General features: G+C 35.2%; 1 protein-coding gene across 1 annotated transcript in view; it reads right to left on the reverse strand.

The window, feature by feature from the left end:
• Window positions 1-18,886, reverse strand: part of MED12L (mediator complex subunit 12L) — a 919,119-nt gene that overhangs the window by 819,198 nt on the left and 81,035 nt on the right. Inside the window, exon 7 of the mRNA XM_044070851.1 lies at window positions 15,970-16,111. Within this exon, the coding sequence (XP_043926786.1) occupies window positions 15,970-16,111 (142 nt within the window). The remainder of the gene's footprint in view (window positions 1-15,969; window positions 16,112-18,886) is intronic.

Genomic DNA, 18,886 nt, shown 5'->3' on the forward strand with positions numbered 1-18,886 from the left:
GACATCACCAGACCCCACAAAAATAACATTTGGGGCTCTGGAATAGACTGGATATTAGTGTCCCACCCTAACAATATCATCCCTGCAGGCATACTACCTAACACCATTAGCAACCAGCACCCGGCATATATCCTATGCAAAACCACCCCAACCCCAGGGCAACATCAATACAAATCAACCAGATATTTGACTAAGTTCCAACCATCCATATTTAATGAAACCTTAGCTAAAGTAAATTGGGAACACCTCAAATCCCTGCCACTTAACAAGTCTGTTGAGTTCTTTAACTCACCATTCCTAGACATCCTAAATAGGCAAGCACCCACCCACCAAAAATGAATAAAACATAACCATTCAAGCTGGCTCTCAAAATCCACCAAAGAAGTCATGTCCACAAGGGATAAAATCTGGAAATCATGAAAGAAAAACAAAGACCCTACAACTGTAATACAATACAAACAACTCCGTAACCAGGTAAAACGTCTAATAACCAATGATAAAAAAACACTGCCTCCACCTACAAAACCAACATAAAAAAAAATCCCAAAAAATTCTGGTCCTCCATCAACCATCTATTACATCCAGGTTCTCAAAGCAACCCATCTCCTGACCCACACAAAACCTCTACCAAACTTGTGACCTTCTTCAATTCCTACTTCACTGACACCATAGCTAACCTAACCACTACTTTTCCTGTGGTTAACACCACCACCACCAAGACAGCTAATGACCAAACTACCCCAGAAAACAATCCTACACACAACTTTAACCTAACATCCTCCCCCATACCCATTAACACAATAAAAAAACTTTTACTTAAGCTTAAACCCTGTACTCTAGCCCCTGACAATCTACCCCCACACTTCCTGCAGCTACCTGCAAACTTTATAGCTTATCCCATCAGCATACCCATTAACAGATTAATTAAAGAGTCTCTTGTCCAAGACATCTGGAAAAAAAAACATTCATTCTCCCCTTACACAAAGGCGGCATCAACACAGACACCACAAACTTTCGACCCATAGCTCTTCTCTCACCCCTCTCTAAAATACTGGAAAAATTATCTACAGAACCATAGACTTTACTATTCTCTCAACTCTACTTGCCAAATACCAACCCAGCAGGCAACTAAGATCTGAAAATCATCTACTTCTAAAAGTAGAAAAGCCCACCTTACCGGCTGGCTGCACTACTCCTTCACCATTGTCAGACTATGGAACTCGCTTCCTCCTTCTGTAAGAAACACGGGCAACACCACCACCTTCAAACAAACACTGAAAATCATCTCAACTCTTCCTGGCTATGCACCTGCTCTATTACCTAACCTCTTTCTTCTCCTAATATTATAACTAAATTCCTATGCTTTTTACTACTAGTGACTGATGATACTTTCTCCATATTTATTATTTTTTTTCTTTCATTACTTGTTGATACTGGCACAATAATGCTGATTAATTTATCTCCATTTTTACCACTCTGAATTCATCTGGCAGCCAACTAAATTCTTGCTTTTATGTATATATTCTGTATATGTTACTCTAATCAAACCAACTAAATTTCTGACTTGTGTATATATTCTGTATATACTACTGTAACCACTATGTGTAACACTGCTTCGACTTCTGTACCAATTAATGTTTATTTTTTTTTTCTGCAACTATGTTCTTGTCGGAGCTTTTCTCCCCAGGCCTCTACTAAAAATGGGCTCTTTTAGGCCCAGTGGACCTTCCCAGTAAACAAATGCAATAAATAAATAAATACATACATACATACATACATACGTAAACAAATAAATAAATCTTTTTAATTTCATTCTTAAATTTATCCCATAAAACTTACCAAGTCTCTCCCTGCATCTCATTACACTCCCAGGAGGACTACATTAAGGCTTTAATTCTACCGTTGCAATTCATATTACTTAATAATTTAATATCAAAACACCAAGCTAATCTACTTATCTATCCTGCTAAAGTTCCAATCTCAGTCTGGATTAAATAGTGACCTGTGATGTATACAATTCACACAATTAAATCTGAGGACACTTATGTAAACATAGTCTAGTTTGCTATCAGTGTCAAGAATTGGTACCACATAGGTATAGTCCCTATAATCCTGTTGTAGTGCTTACCAGCAGTATGTAATATTATAGCCCTTCAAATAATTAGGTCCATAGAGAAATAAAAACAACTGCTGAAGTCCCCTCATCATGGAAATATTCTCTTATATCACCTATTTTAAAACAAGATAAGATCCTACAAAGTGTTCATCATACAAGCTATTTCACTGGTAGATCTGGACTATAAGATTTTCATGTCCATTTTAGCAAACAGAATTAATGTACTTATACCTAAACTAATTAACAATGATCAGACTGAGTATTGTAAATAGACAAGTACAGGATAACATAATAAGGCTGCATGCATTAATAGATTATACAAATAAAAATAAAAAAGAACTTTCTATCATTAGTCTCGATTTAGATAAGGCCTTTGACTCAGTTAATTGGTCATTCCTGTTTAAAACACTTATGGCATATAATTTCTTGAGCTAACTGCATTCATTTTTAAGTTATACAATAAGTCTTGTGCTTATGTTAAAACAAGTTATTTTCTTTCTAATTTCTTTAAATTAAAAAAGGCACAAAACAAGACTCTCCATTATCACCTTTACTTTTTGCATTAGCTATAAAACCCTTTACTAATATTATTTGATTCAATAAGAACATTAATGGTACCAAAATAAAAGCAGATTTTGAATTAAAGATTCAACTTGTTGCTGATGATATTTTGCTAACAATAGGAAATATAGAAAATTCATTAGAACACATAATTAGTTGTACTATTCAGTTTGAAGAAATCTCAAACTTAAGATTTAATCATAATAAACGAAAGGACATTATTAATTAATAAAAAATAAAAAAAAATGCAAAAAATATTCTAACTTCAAATGGAATAGCAATCAAATAAAATTCCTTGGTATAATCATGATGTCTAATAGTAAAGAAATGATACAAGCAAACTTTCAACAGGCTGTTGATAAAATTTTAAGTTTAGTCACAAACTGGAACAAATTCTTCTTTACCATGGAAGAATGATTAATACTTATTAAGATGTTAATTCTCCCTAAGATATTGTTTTTCTTATGATTTCTAGTACTATCTCCACCAAAAAAAGATGAAAATGATAAATAACATTCTACTTAAACTTTTTGGCATCCTAAGAAATGATACAAGCAAACTTTCAACAGGCTGTTGATAAAATTTTAAGTTTAGTCACAAACTGGAACAAATTCTTCTTTACCATGGAAGAATGATTAATACTTATTAAGATGTTAATTCTCCCTAAGATATTGTTTTTCTTATGATTTCTAGTACTATCTCCACCAAAAAAGATGAAAATGATAAATAACATTCTACTTAAACTTTTTGGCATCCTAAGAAACCAAGAGTCTCCTTTGATTGGCACAGTAAAGTGTGGGATAATGGTGGAATAGGATTCCCTGATATTCAATTGTATGCTACTTCAACAATTGTAAAAGTTATAGCATTGTGGATAAATTCATCTTATGATTCAAAATGGAAACAAATACATCAATAAATATTGTTAGTAAATAATAAATATATCATAAACAGTCATAAACAAATAGATCCCAAGAGTTTTATCTGGTCATTAAAATATGTTTGCTTAAATGGAATTATACCCTCTTCGCAAATTGCCTTTTTAAGTAACACCATTTCCTCTTTCCAAAAGTTCACATATTCTAACCATTGTATTAAAGACTGTTTTCTTTGTTTCTAATTGCATATACAAATGATTGCTTAGAAACTCATAGCTTCAACAAAATGCTAGTATAGAAATAACATAGTAACTTAATTTACTGACATCAATTCTTAAATTGTACTGATATATATATATATATATATATATATATGTATATACACATATATATATATATATATATATATATATATATATATATATATATATGTGTGTGTACTGTTGAAAATTTAAGGTCCAAATACAATCAAGATTCTGAGACTTAGTTAATTTTATAAATATTTAGAGGCTATGTGAATGGAGAGATAAATAAAATATTTGACCTACATAAGGAATCATTCCCCATATTATTGGAATACTTAATAAATATCAATAATAATGAAATGAAAAATAAATAATTCTTGTCACAAATTTAGAAAATCCATAAGTTAGATTTCACATATTTAGACAATTCCTATTAGAATTATGCCTCAAAAATTAATAATGAAGACTTCTCTGAAGAGAACAAGAAAATCATATTAAAATCTACAGATAAAACCCCATCTTCATTATATTGAAACATATTCACTTGGAAATTCTTACACAGAGCTTTTGTTACGCCTAATAAAATAACAATTATGTATAAATCAAATAGAATTAAATGCTGGAGATATGATTCTGAAATAATAGCTGATTGGTATATGGTATATGAATGTGATGTCATTTCCCCTTTTTGGAAAGAAATGAATAACTTCAATCAAACTCTATGATCAGATAGATGTAATATTTTAAATCTTTAGTTTTGTTTATTGCTCCAATCCCTGAGATAATTCCAAAAACTCAAGTGCCTCTTCTTTGGTCTATTCTTGCTATTTCCAGAAAAATCATTATTAAAAACTGGAAAATTAAAGTTACCCTCTCTAGTGTTCACTTTATTAGTATGGCAAAAATTGTTTGCAGCAGTGAATTATATACTATAAAGATGAGAACTTCTAATATTACGCATTCATACAGATCTTGGCTTTAACTTAAAGGCTTGCTGGAAAAGTATTAATTGTTGGTATGCATAACTTTGACATATTGATCAGCTGTCCACCTATGTAAATGGTTGTTTTATAATTGATTTGTTTATCTATTGTTTTAAAACTAAATTAAAAAAAAAAAAGTCACATAGCCTCTAAAATTTTGCATTACTTATGTCCCATACTTCTATCCAAGGATTCATCCTATGTATCAACCTAATATCTCTGATAGCTTGAGCAAATGCCATAACAGGATTATGATCATCCAAGTTTGGCCCATAATGCCATCCTAAAGTAAGTAATGGCCACTGTGTTAGAGAAAGTATGAGCAGCGCATGATTACCTTTTCAATAGTAGCTCTAAGTGGTTGCTAAGGAACATACCTTCCCCCATTCATGGTTCAGCAGGTACAGAAGACCTATTCCTGATGTGGATATACAGAGCAGCCCAATTCCATGTTTTTTTTTTTTTTTGTCATATTGTTCCTGTTGGATTTCTTTATCTTGAGATTTGGTTATTGGTTCTGGAATCCTGGTACCGTTTGTTTGGTTATTTGGTAATAAGTTTTTCTCAAAGTTTGTTGAGTTATGAACTTGGTTGTAAATTACATGTTTATCCTGGATGTTGTAACTTCTGACTATGTAAGTAAGTAGATGGTCACTTAGGCCGCCTGGAATGCTACAGGCTGTCCTAATTCTGTTGAGTATATATAAGTAAGAATCCAGTCTAAGGCTGGCTGCCTGCCAGTGCTTTTGTGGACTGCAGTAACTGTGTAAAGCTGTACCAGTTTATGGAATCAGATGGGGGTGATGTTAATGATAAGATACCAATCTAAATTTAGGTCTCCTATTATTATTTATTCCTATCAGATATGGTGAGATATCCAGTACAGAATATTTTCTACAGAAGTAATGTTGTTACGTGGTGGGATATATATGGCCGCTAAACAAAATATTTTCCCCCTATGGGCCTGTGGTTTTCCAATTTGAGGCTTTTCTTAACTTTGTTTCAATCTCTCTGGCTGTCACTTCATCCCATTTCATATCCTGTATCACAGGTTCATAAGTTCATAGGTAGGTACTAGGCTATTGGCCCTAGGGCCTATATAAGCCTAGCCAAACAGTACCCTGGCTTTTGCCACCCAAGAAAATTATTTTCCTGTGCCCCTGTCAAGCAGAGCCACAGAAGTGATCCCCAGGGTGAATTTCCTATCTCCCATCCAATCATCAAGATTATTCTTGAAGAGTGCTAATGAGGAACTTTGTTTGATATAGATAGGTAGTTTGTTCCATAGTATAGTAAGCCTCTGAGACAGGAATCTATCCCTCCAGCATGTTCTGTTTATTGTGGTGACAAGATTTAGGTCCCTAGAGCATGTAGCTCAGAGAGATTGGGATTTCTTTTTGAGGAGCATGTCCAACAGCTCTGGGTTTGACATAGCTTTGTATGTTTAGCAGAGATCGCCTCTGAGTAGGCGATATGTGACAGAGTAAAGCTGGAGTTTTTTGAGACGGTCTACGTAGGGCATCTGTTTGAGGCTGGTGATCCTCTTTGTGATGTATTTCTGTGGTCTTTCCAGTTGTTGTAGATGTCTTGTGAAGTACATACAAAAAGGGGCGTTGTACTGTATAATGGGTCTAATGAGTGATGAGTAGAGGGGAACAATGACATCTTTTTTCCTGGATGATAAACCTTTTGTGATGAGGTGTGCCACGTAGAAGGATTTCCTGACTACTGTGGCAATGTGATTATCAAAGGAGAGACTACTGTCCACCTGTGTCCCAAGGTCTCTTATCACACATTCAGTGTTAAGTAGACCACCGCCTATTTGGTAGTTCATGGGTACAGAGTTTTTACCAAAAGGGATGACAATGCACTTTTTGGCATTGAGCTTGAGGCCATGGCTTTGACACCAGGCATCTGTCGCAGTGAGGCCCTTTTGTAGGATGTCCACACCGTTAAGAGATTTGATTATGGCTTCTAGTTTGCAGTCATCTGTGAACTTTGCTAGCCAAAGACCTTCTGTGTTAGCCTGTACTTCAGAGAAGTAGATACCAAACAGGAGAGGACCTAGGACTGAACCCTGTGCTACTCCACTTGTCACTGGTCTGAAGTTGGATTTAGAGTCTGCTACTTTCACAGTGTGGGTTCGGTCAGTGAGCCAGTTGGCAACCCATCTTGTGACATAGTCAATGTTGTCAGCGTATGTAACTGCTCTCTCTGAACGCCAAAGATGCGCACCACAAGTAAAACTTCTTTAAACAGTGAAACAAATCAGGACGGACATCCGTTAAAAATCCACAGCTTTATTACACACTCCACGTTAAGCGCTTTCACCTACTGGACCGTAGGCTTCATCAGAACAATTTTAAGAATAATTGTACTCATTTAAATAGCATTACATTTTGGCGCCTTTTCTCAAAAGTGCCTACATTTAAAATGACATACACACAATTCCTAAAAACTATTCCTTTTAAAAAACAAAACAAGCTAATGAATACTTCTTTTGTCTTATAAATATAACTAAACCGTACACAATCATAATGTTAAAACAATCTATTGACAATGTTCTAAAATACTTTTAACAGATATGCTGTCATTGAGTCCCGGAGGGGTTGTGGCATCCGTTAGGATTTGCCAATAACATTCTCTATATAATAAATAGTTTTTTAAATTCCCCCCTCTCGGATTTGGTTGGACTGCTTCCAAAATGCCAAATCTAAATTGATGATCAATCCCTTTCTGCATCACATGTTTTGCTAAGGCATTTTTGTCATCACTGTTTTTTATACTGTATACATGGGCATATATTCTTTTCCTGAACTTTTGCTCAGTTTTGCCTATATAGTATGCAGTACACATTGTGCAATAGGCAATATATACCAAAAATTTACTGTCACAGTTTCCTTTTTTGAAAAATATCTTTGTACCGTTGTAATTGGACAATTTTCTTTCTTTTTCCAATGTTATATAACTGCACTGACTGCAGTTTCCACAACTCTTTGTATATACTTTCCTACTACTAACTACAGTTGTGTGTATGTCATTTGTATTACACACATTGGAGTGTGTAATAAAGCTGTGGATTTTTAACGGATGTCCGTCCTGATTTGTTTCACTGTTTAAAGAAGTTTTACTTGTGGTGCGCATCTTTGGCGTTCAGAGAGAGCAGTTACATACGCTGACAACATTGACTTTTTGGTCTATATCTTGTGACATAGGGATTTATACTTAGTTTAGTGAGTTTGTCTATAATTCCAGAGTGTGGGATGGTGTCAAAAGCCTTGGCGAGATCTAGATAGGCTGTGTGTACCACCTTACCCTCATCTACAGCTTTGGTGACCGCTTCAAAGAAGTCTATCAGGCTTAGGAGACATGATCTACCTTTTACAAACCTGAACTGGATAGTGTCCAGAGTTTGGAGATTACCAATGTCATTGTTTATAAGTTCCATGATGAAACACTCTATAGCCTTGCAGACCAGGCTCATCAGGCTAATGGGGCTGTAGTTCCCGGGGTCCATTGTGGCTCCCCCTTTGTGGAGTGGGATAACTGTTGCTGTGCGCCATTCAGTGGGCACAAAGCCTCAGGTGAGGCTATGATTGAACATGGTACTTAGGTGGGGTGCCAGTTCATTCTGTAGTTCATGTAGAACACAGCCTGGGATGTTGTCAAGTCCCATGGATGCTGTGTTCTTGGTTTTGAAGAGTGTGTTTTTACCTGTGCAGCCATGATTACAGGTACTTTGCATTCTTCCGGTATAGAGATGTGCCCTTTAGGGGATGAGAGAGGGGTAAAGTTAGCACTGAACCTATCTGCCAGGATGTTGGCAATATCAGTTGATTCTGTATATTTAGTGCCATTGTGCTGTAACTCAGAGCAGATCTGAGTGTTGCCATTGAGATTCTTGACATAGCTATAGAATGCTTTGTGGATGTCTTTAGAAGCAGTGGCGATTATGTTTTCATAACTTGCTTTGGAGGATTTTATGAGGGATCTCAGCTTCTTACTGAGGCTGACCACAGAGTTCCTCCAATCATGGGATTTTACTCTTTTTTGCAACAGTTTCTTTCTTCTGTTGTAGAGTTTGTTTATAGCAGGGGACTGCCAGCTTGGCTTCCTTTTTTGGAGGATAGCATCTTGGTTCTGTTAGGGATTGCACAATCCATGTATTCATGTAAGTGCTTATAAAGTGCAATTGTATAGGATTCAGCAGTCATAGCTTTATTGTCAGTCAGCATGGGTGTTGTGAAGTTTGCCACTTCTGTCTTAAGAAGAGTGAAGTTGGCTTTGGACAAATTTTTTATGGTGGTTTCCCTAATGGGGGGGGGGGGGCTGGGATGTGGATGTCTAGGGTGATTTTCTTGTGGGCGGAACTGACCAACGGGGAATTGACATCTGGTGTGGAACACTGGTTGCTCATGTTAGTAATGACCAGGTCTAGGATATTGCTGCCCCTGGTGGGGTGTGGATAAGTTGATCCAAGGCATTGGAATTTATGAATTCCAGAAAACGTTGAGCACAAGAGTTGGTACATGAGTAGTTTTCCCAGTTAATGGTGGGGTAGTTGAAATTGCCCATTATTAGGGTATTAGGTTGTACCCTAATATTTTCCAGTGTATCAAGAAATGAGGAGTGGGAATCCTGGCGCATGGTGGGGGATCTGTAGCAAGCTACAATTTGCATTGCTGTCTTTCCCAGTGTTAGTTGCACTTGGATAATCTCAGATGCATTATGCTAAGCAACTAGCCTGGAGGTGTGGATATCCTTAATGAATATGGACATGCCTCCACCTTTAGTGCTTCGGTCCAAGTTAGGTGGCCGAATGGTGTGGTATGAATTATAGCCTGGTAATGCAGGGGTGCTCTCTGGAGCCTTGAACCAGGTCTCTGTCACTGCACAGATGTTGATGTTCTCCATTTTAAGGAATGCCGCGAGTGAGTGCATTTTGAGGTTTAGACTTCTAGCATTAAGGAGCATAACCCTCAGATTTTGCTTGCTTGTACCTGTTACGGTGGTGAATTTATCATTTGAATCTTGCCTAAAAAAGGCACTATAGGGGTGGCAAGAGCCTTAGCCAGTATCCGGAATCCCAAGGGTGACAGGTGAAGATCATCTCCGGCAAAGCATCTTTAAACCTCTTATTCTTTCTTTTACTTCTTCTATCCATTCAATATCTTTGTTATGTTCCACAGGACTTTCATAAATACTTCTCCAAAATGTATTTATTCCTTCTTTTTCTTTTCTTTTTTTTTTTCTTTGTGGTCTGTCAATTATGTTTACCTTGTTTCCCAATTCTCTTTAAAAATATTTTTGGGGTCATTAATAAATTGCTTATTTTGTACTTTTCCTCTATATCAGTCTGTGCATCTTCTAAGTTTTTCCTCCTGTGTTGAGATTTTTAGCTTGTTATTTGCGATAGTGCATGCTAGAGTCTGGTCTGTTCTAATACTATACATTGCTTTTATTATGTCTATCTTTCTTAGTATTTTGCTGATCTGTTCCCTTTTCTATATTCTTCTAACAGTGACATTTCTTGTCTTCATTGTTTTATAGTTTTCTCTATTTGATACTTCCATGATACTTCCATGATGGTATTCGACTTTTCCCCTTTCTTTCCCCCACTACCCTGTGTTCTTGTGGTAGAACTTTATTAGTTATTAATTTAGCTGCACAGTAGTATATCCTGTTTACTTCTGTTATATTGCATGGAACTCTATGGACAGTTCTAATTACTATGTTCATTTGTTTTATCAAACTTCTGACTTTTTGGGGTTTTATTGACCTTCTGTAGTCTATTTCTTTCATTGATCTTAATGCGTCTATCTATCTGTATTAAATAAAGCAACACTTCTCTTAGCTCATTTTCTTCTAAACTGAGCTCACATTTTTTGTATTTTCCATTTCCTGCAGGCATTCTATAGAAAGTTCTATGGCATCTTCCTGTGGCACATTCTCTTCAATTTCATCCTGTGCTATCCGTTGCTCTGCCATATGGGAACTCACTGGCCTATCACTCCTCCACATTGACTGCATCAGTGTTTCCACAGTTTCCTGTTCCTTCCTGTTCCTTCCCTTGCTGTCTCCTAGACTGCCCATTCAAGTCAATATGCAGTACTGCAGAGAAAGGTACTTGACTTGCTGGTATCTTCTGTGAATATTTGGTTATGTTTAGGGACATCTTGCAGTTGATGGCAATTTTACCTGCCTGTTTATTTATCCTGCAAAGCCTAATTATATTGAAACCAGATGGGATGATTTCATTGTCATTGTCATTGTCATTTATGTGTTTTTCAGCAAGGTTTCTGTAGTTAAAAGTATGTTTGGTGAATATGAGGCAATACAAGCATGTATGTCTTGGATTTGGTTGCAAGTGTTTCTTAGAATGATATTTAGAAGGTGAAGGCTGAAATACCTAATTTGACATGCAACTCTCCCATGCATGACCCTCTTGTTGGTGAAAATTTAGGTTTATGGTTCTATTATTGATAGACATACTGGGCTTGCAGAGAAGCAGAAGTCCTGGACAACCACGTCTCCAGTGGTATTATAAGTGAGACACAGATCCCCCCAAAAGTCTGCAAGACACTGAATAAAAGGCTAGAACTTGCAGCCTCACTTTGTAGCACAGGGACATTCAGCCTGCAATGTGTTTGGTTAGGAACCTTTGGGGTCTTTTCTAATGTGTGTACATGTTTATTGATATACATCCCAAAGGGGGCATACTTTAATGATATACATCCCAAAGGGAGTGATTACTTCTTTATACCTTGATAATATTTCTTTGTCAATTAGCAGGGCTAAATAAAAGGTTATCCTGACAACTGTTGTTACATGATGGTTGAAAGATAGCAAGATAGCAACCCAAGATCCTAAGTCTTAGCTACATTTTTGGCTTGTAGAGGCATTTTCTCTAAGTTTACTGTCTTCACAATCAGTCAATCTGCTATGACAAATATATACCACAATGTAATCTAAACAGTAAACTGTTACCATGTTATATAAGATGTTTGATGTGATAGTTAAGTAGTACCCAAGGTCATGAAAATGGCATATCCATAAGTTCATAGGTTTAGACTAAGGTTAGGACCAAAGGCAGTGAATGGCCTTATCCATGACACCACTTGGTAACAGGAGTGCAGTAATTACCCCTGATAAGATCATTATTTTTACATACCCTAGTTCCTCCATCTAAAAATCAGTTTCAGTTTGAAAGTAGATAAGAGGGTTTTTTTATATGTAGATGAAGTTTATTTGAGAAGCACAGAATGTTCTGGGTTGCAAACCTCTCATAAAATCATGTGTTACTGACCTTTGCATTGGAAACAGATCTCTGCCATCAGTATTAGAAAGGCCATTGATACTGCAAATGTACAAGAGGTCAAAAAGCATACAGACATTCAATGTTTAAAAGTCTAAACAGAGATTTCTATTCAGGAGACTGTATGAGACAGAGAAGAAGAAATGAGCTAGCCTTTTGGGGTAGAGTAGATCACACAGTACAGAGATAATCTTGGTTGCATATCTTTTTGTATTTTTAAGTTGTTCCAATTGGTTTGTAAAACACATTCCAAAGAGTGCTTTCTATTAAAAGAAAGGTTTTTAGAAAGACATTTTATAATGAATATTGATTCTTATGTCCCGAATAATTGCATTTGTTTTGAGAGGGTTACTGTCAAAGTGGTAGAAAGAGTGCCGAAGTTTTTCCCAAAGTTAAATATACTTTATTTTCTTGCATTTAAGGTGAGCCCTTGATTGATACTCCAGGCACTGAGCTAGTCTGGTCTTGTAGGCATATGTAGTGTCTGAAGGAGATGTGACAACTACATCCAGTTTAAGTGTGATCATCAAACATAGTTAGGCACAAGTCCCTTGATGTCTGCTTTTACTTCTGAGAAATTTTATTTATTTTATTTTATATTTGTTAACCAGGGGTGTCTGACTGAGCCGAAACAGCCCTTTTTCAGCAGAGGCACGGGGAGAAAAGCTCCACATAGAAAAGTTACAGATACATTTTGTTATTTAGACATGATCAGTATAAATAATAATGCTGTATAAATAAATGCTGACCTGCACTGGGATAGGACAGAATCCTGTGGAACTCCACTTAAGACATTATTCTAGCTTGAAAAGGTACCACCTACCTTAACAATATGGGTTCTGTCAGAAAGTCATATCCAGGGCATCATAACTGGTCCACGTTAACATGGTCAAAGTAAATAGTACAGACTGTTTCACTGACCTTTTAAAAGAAATGAGCTATGTTTTGTAGGCACAGCTTACCTTTCATAAACCCAGACTGGTTTGTGTCCAAAGTTTGCAGGTCACCTGTGCCAATGTTTATCAGGCTGACAGCCATGTGAACTTTAATTTTAATAATAATACTTGCAATGTTAATATGACTAAAGTATCCATGGTTTGTCATGAAGATGCCATACTGAATGGTATCCACTATGGCCATTTTTCACATTTCAAGGACATTTCTGCTAGAGCCCTAGAAGCTGCACAGGCCATTAGTACTTCCCTTCTTACACTTATGCAGTTATCAATGTTGAATTTCTCTACCATTACAATGAATTAACTTCATGATTCATGCGGTCTTTATGTCATCAGAGACTTTTATTATCATCCTGAACATCCTTGCTGTTGAAGGACTATTACTGAAGGAGTGATTTTTCATCAAATGAGAGAGTATAGCTATTTTACACTTGTCAACATCTTAAATAGATTGACATTTCCTTTGTCACGTGTTGTACAATGTTCTTTGTCATATGTGTTGAACAATGTTCTGCATCTTCTTCTCATATGTGTAAGCCAAAGTCAGGTGACTATGGCTAACTATGTTTACTGATGACAACAAATTGGGTAGAATAACCATATCTCCCTTATAGAGAAGGGAAGTAATGAGTTTCTTGTAGTTTTAAGAGCTTTCCACTTGTCCAAAATTGTGCAACTCAGAAGTATTTCATGCATACATAAACACACACACGCACACACACACGCACGCAGGTTTAGGGGCAGAGCCATTACATGTGTGGCTGCAGCCTATCTGTAAATAAAAAAAATGTTGAGGTTAAAAGCTAGATATAGTAAATATTTCGGTGACAGTCTCTCAAGGCTCTAATAAATTACATGCAGTGACACATTCTAGTACCCCTTTGGATAAAGTGTGCAATTCAATGTCATATGTAAAGTGATGACAGTGCATAGATGATATGAACATTTGAGCTCATAAAGTAATGTCTGAGTGCCCTTTTAGGAAAGACTGTCATTAGCATACATTTCAAACCTAATTTCTGAAACCATATAACTGTGCTGATAACAGATAGAAAAAGAAAAAAATTGTTCCTTTTCCATTCAAAGAAAGAAAGAAAGAAACCACGAACTATAAAAACAAACAAAAAATATATTTTTTTATAAGGTAATATGTAGGATTGGGTTTAGGGACAATGTCAGGTTTAGGGTTAGGGTTAGCACACATAAGTAAAGTGGGACTGAGGGTTTATGGTTTTCAGCCGAACAATGGCTCATTGGCCAAACCATCACATAAACAAATTACATCCAAGTAATTTTATACCTTTGGTCTGACATCCAGGTGTGAACAGATTTCAAGCTTCTAGGATACAAAACTCACCGTGAATATGAATTTGTGTGAAGTTAATTAATCTCATGAAATGCTACATATATTGGAAAATACTGCAGTTTACACATTGTGTATTACAATAATTACTTATATATGGTACAAAAAAGAGCAGTATCCAGAAGATTTGTAACTTTACACCAAATTCTAAGCTCTTAGTTCTTTTGCCTGTAGTCACTACAGTTTTATTTGTATGGCTATCTATGTTGCTACTTCCTCCAATATAAATGTCTATTTTGCTGTATCGTATTTCTTAAACATGGAATTAAAGATGCAGATAATGTATAAAATTGTTAAATTAGAAGACTTTCATTGGATAACTAGTAATATAACAAACATATATATATATATATATATATATATATATATATATATATATATATATATATATATAAACTTAACCACTATCCAACACTTGTAGAGTAAGCTCTCAATTAACAGGAACTCAAGCAACCAGAACTATCAAAAATCCAGAAAAAAAAATTGAAGAAATACTGTACAATTTTCATGTGTTGCACTTTCTGTTGCCCCCCACCCCCGCAAAAAACATACCTTACATTTTTAGAGTGTTAGAGTTTTAAAAAGGAAGATAGGAATAAATCCCCTCTCTCCTCAACCTAAAAAGAAGTCAAACCAAACAAATAGTATAGGGTACAGTATTAGTCAGGCCTACTTTTAATAGTAACTCTCAAGCAACCAGAAACTACAGTTATCCGGCATCTACAAATCACCATATAGGTGCCGGTTAACTTTGAGTTTACTGTAATATGAAATTAAATACAATACAAAATGCCCACTTATACATTTTAATTTCATGTATGTGTTTGTGCCTGAGACATCTATTGTCCTTGTACTAGAGAAAGTTTTCATCTATAAAGGATTTTATACACCAGAGCTTATAGGTTTTCTGCATAAACTAGCAATATTTGCTCTTCACATGAAGTGCCACACATGAGATAAGCCTAGTAACTACAGAAAGAGAAGTTTGCCATGAAATCATTGTATAAATTGGTTAATCAAGTCAAAAAGGTAGCCTAGTATTGTTTTCATAGACAGTTCATGTTTTTTTTATTTTATTACTGATATTTTGGCAATATTAATCTATACCATCTTAATGCTCCCATGCAGACAGAAGCTGAAGTTATGACTGTGAACATATAGCGGTCACATAACATGAGGATTCGAATGTATGCACTTCGACTTAGTCTCGTGTGCTTTTTACTTCACACAACTAGCTGTGAGTTTTTTGTACTTTGGGAAATGCTCCATTTACCCTGCAGTGGCCTCATTCACATTGAATGCATTCTGCACTGCATGACAGTCACAAAAGTGGCCTTTAACTACAAAATATGGTGTCACTGTGTTGAATGCTATAACTTCTTTGATTTAATTTGTTTTCATTTTTTGTGGAGGTTGGCGGAGGGTATAAGAATATCACATTAAGCTGTAGTAGCCAACCATATTTTGTACCATAAAAATATTTTGATCTAAAGAAAGCATGCAGCATAAATGTAAATGTAGTTGACAATTTTATGAAGCAAATAAGACTTACATCAACACTGCAGAGGAGATCATTAAACCCCCAGACATGGTTGGATGAACAACAAAGAGCTTTCAGAACTCCAAGCCATTCTGAACTGAGAGGTGGACAACAAGCTGTTACTTCGGCACAGAGATTTGCCAAATCATTGATTCTGGAAGGAATGAAAGAAAGAATGTGGTTATATTAAATACCAGGTTAAAAAACATTCAAATTTACTAACAGAGAATGTACAATACAACATCATAATTTCCTATAAATAATGAAGTCTGGACAGTATTAAATCAGCTATAATGGTATTCCATGAATGATCAAAACATGCAAGGACCTATTCTTATAAGATAAATCTATAAAATAAGAAATAAAGATACAGACTGAACCTGTCTGAAAATCCGTTGGTAGCAAATGTTTTATAATACATTGTTATTTAACAGTAACTTCTCTTCTTCTTCTGTAACTTTAGGCTATCTGGTAACATGTTCAGACATACTGCAAATACCATACCATAGGAGCTGAGTTTAAAAGAAAAAAAAAGAAAAATCAGATATAGGGAACCCCCTTTATTTACATGCATAGTTTCACCATGCGTACACAGTAAGTTTGTCAATATAATTTAATGGAGACATAAAATGTGTGCAGCAGTGTGATTATTTGATTTGGTTCTGGCTTAAAAATACAATATATCTTTGTGACAAGTGGTAACTTTGAGTAACCTTATATGCAATCACTGACTAATGAAAACTGTCTACGGTAAATACATGTGGCAGTCTATCTCCCAGCTCCACATATTTAATTATGAAAGAAGCAAGCAATTCTCCCTTATCTTAATGTTTCTGAGTGTTTTTTTTTGGAAATTCTCTTTGGTTTGGTTAACTTTCCTATCTGTGCAGTACACAAGCATTTTTCAATGCAAAAGGGTTTTTAGACACCTTGTCAAAATAGTTTTAGTATGTTATTTCTGATATATTTTAAATAGATTGCAAAAGACATGTTCTTTTTTGCCATTACCCTACTAGTGGACAAAGATTCAGCTTTCAAAATTCAGCTGCCCGAGATTCAACCCACCAACAATTGGAGTTCATGTATAGGAAATCACTTTTGGTGAGTTCTGATGGCAGTGATCCTTTTCCCAGGGGAATTTCCCCCTTATTCAAGTCGGTTTGACTTCAGCATTGGTATATATAAATTTGTTGGTCATAGGTGGCTTGCCATTTTTTGTTTTTTCAGTGAATGTAGTTCAGGGATTAGAATCCTCAGTGCATTCAGTTATGTACACACATAGCAGAACCGTTTTTTTACATACTAAGTTGACTTACAAAGGTACCCATGTACAATAAAAGATATTTTATAAATAAATAATACCAGTGTACTCACCCATTTTTTAAGTTATAACTTCTGCCCTGTTTTTAGGGAGAAATCACATGATTTGAAGAAGAAAAGATTTTCAAGGATGAATTTTTCAGCTCAATTTCACTAATAGGTAGAGTTGCTATACTTCCAATGCATGGAAAATAGAAAGCATTTTTTATGCTGCAATTAGATCTATACTTTCTCCCAGCAACAATGTATTATTATCAATTCTTATTATGATATGAAGTTGCTTTCTGTCAATGACTTATAGTCTTTGACTTCTGTTTCAGCTGATGGCGTGAACATAGTTTTTGTTTAATTCTATCCTTTGTTAAATATGTATTAAACACTGCTGTTAGCATTTAGATTTATTTATGCTTATAAACAAGGTTGGATTATACCAGTGATTAAATATATCAGTAAATTAAATTTACATAATTTTGACCTATTTCATTGTTGTGCCCTTTAGGTAGCATTTCTAAAAAATATACTGAGATATTATGAACAGTCTTCGAAACTCATATTTATTAAAATTTTGTATGCATGATTTCTGCCTGAGCCACTGTACCATTATCTTTTTTTTGTATTAATGATGGATAGGTGTCAGAATACAGGTATTTTGGCTTTCTACATGTTTTATTAGTTGGCATGATAACTATATAGGATTTCATAATAAACAAACATAAACTATTTTAGGGACAGAGAATAATGCCCTTGTACCCTATCAAAGCAAACAATAAATGTCAAAGTTGTTCTTAAAATATCTACACCAGTGCTTACTTTAATATAATTTGGTACTTCACTCCAAGTGTGGATGAAAACCCTGAGCATTCCCATAGGTTGTCGTCTGTAAATATCCTAAGGACTTGAATAAGGTGTCCTCTTAAATATCCATATGAAACACTGTACGAGTTAAAATACTTTAATCTTTCATAAGACCTTAAACTTTTCTATCAATGGATGTCCTTGACATATTGACCATATTACTCTTTCCAATCTCATCAGGCTAGTTTTCTTATAATGTTTCTATATTATTATTCCATAATCAATACTGGGATATGAAGCAACTTGCAAACAATGATTTCAAATTTCTAATTTGTTACACTTTAAAGATCTTTTAGTATATCGATTTTATACTATTATAGTATAGAAAAAGAAGAAAATAAAACACTCCATTACTGCCTATTGGAAATGTACACTAGTGTGTGTGTATATGTGTGTGTGTGAGTGTGTATGGATATATATATATATATATATATATATATATATATATACACACACACACACACACACACACACACACACACACACACACACATCATGCCACACACACACACACACACACACACACACACACACACACACACACACACACACACACACACACACACACACACACACACACATATGCAGTGAGAAGGAGAGTTAGTATCAATTATCATAGTTTGAAAAGAATGCTACTAAAAATGGCTATTACAACATATTTATAACTAGACATTATTTCAATCATACAGTTGGAAAGTTATAAAACTATAATTCTTGTTTAAAATTAGAACTAAAATACTTAAAACAGTGTTCA

The sequence above is a fragment of the Protopterus annectens genome, chromosome 4.part1 (genome assembly GCF_019279795.1).
Source record: "Protopterus annectens isolate FY-2018-M chromosome 4.part1, PAN1.0, whole genome shotgun sequence".
Lineage (NCBI taxonomy): Eukaryota > Metazoa > Chordata > Ceratodontiformes > Protopteridae > Protopterus > Protopterus annectens.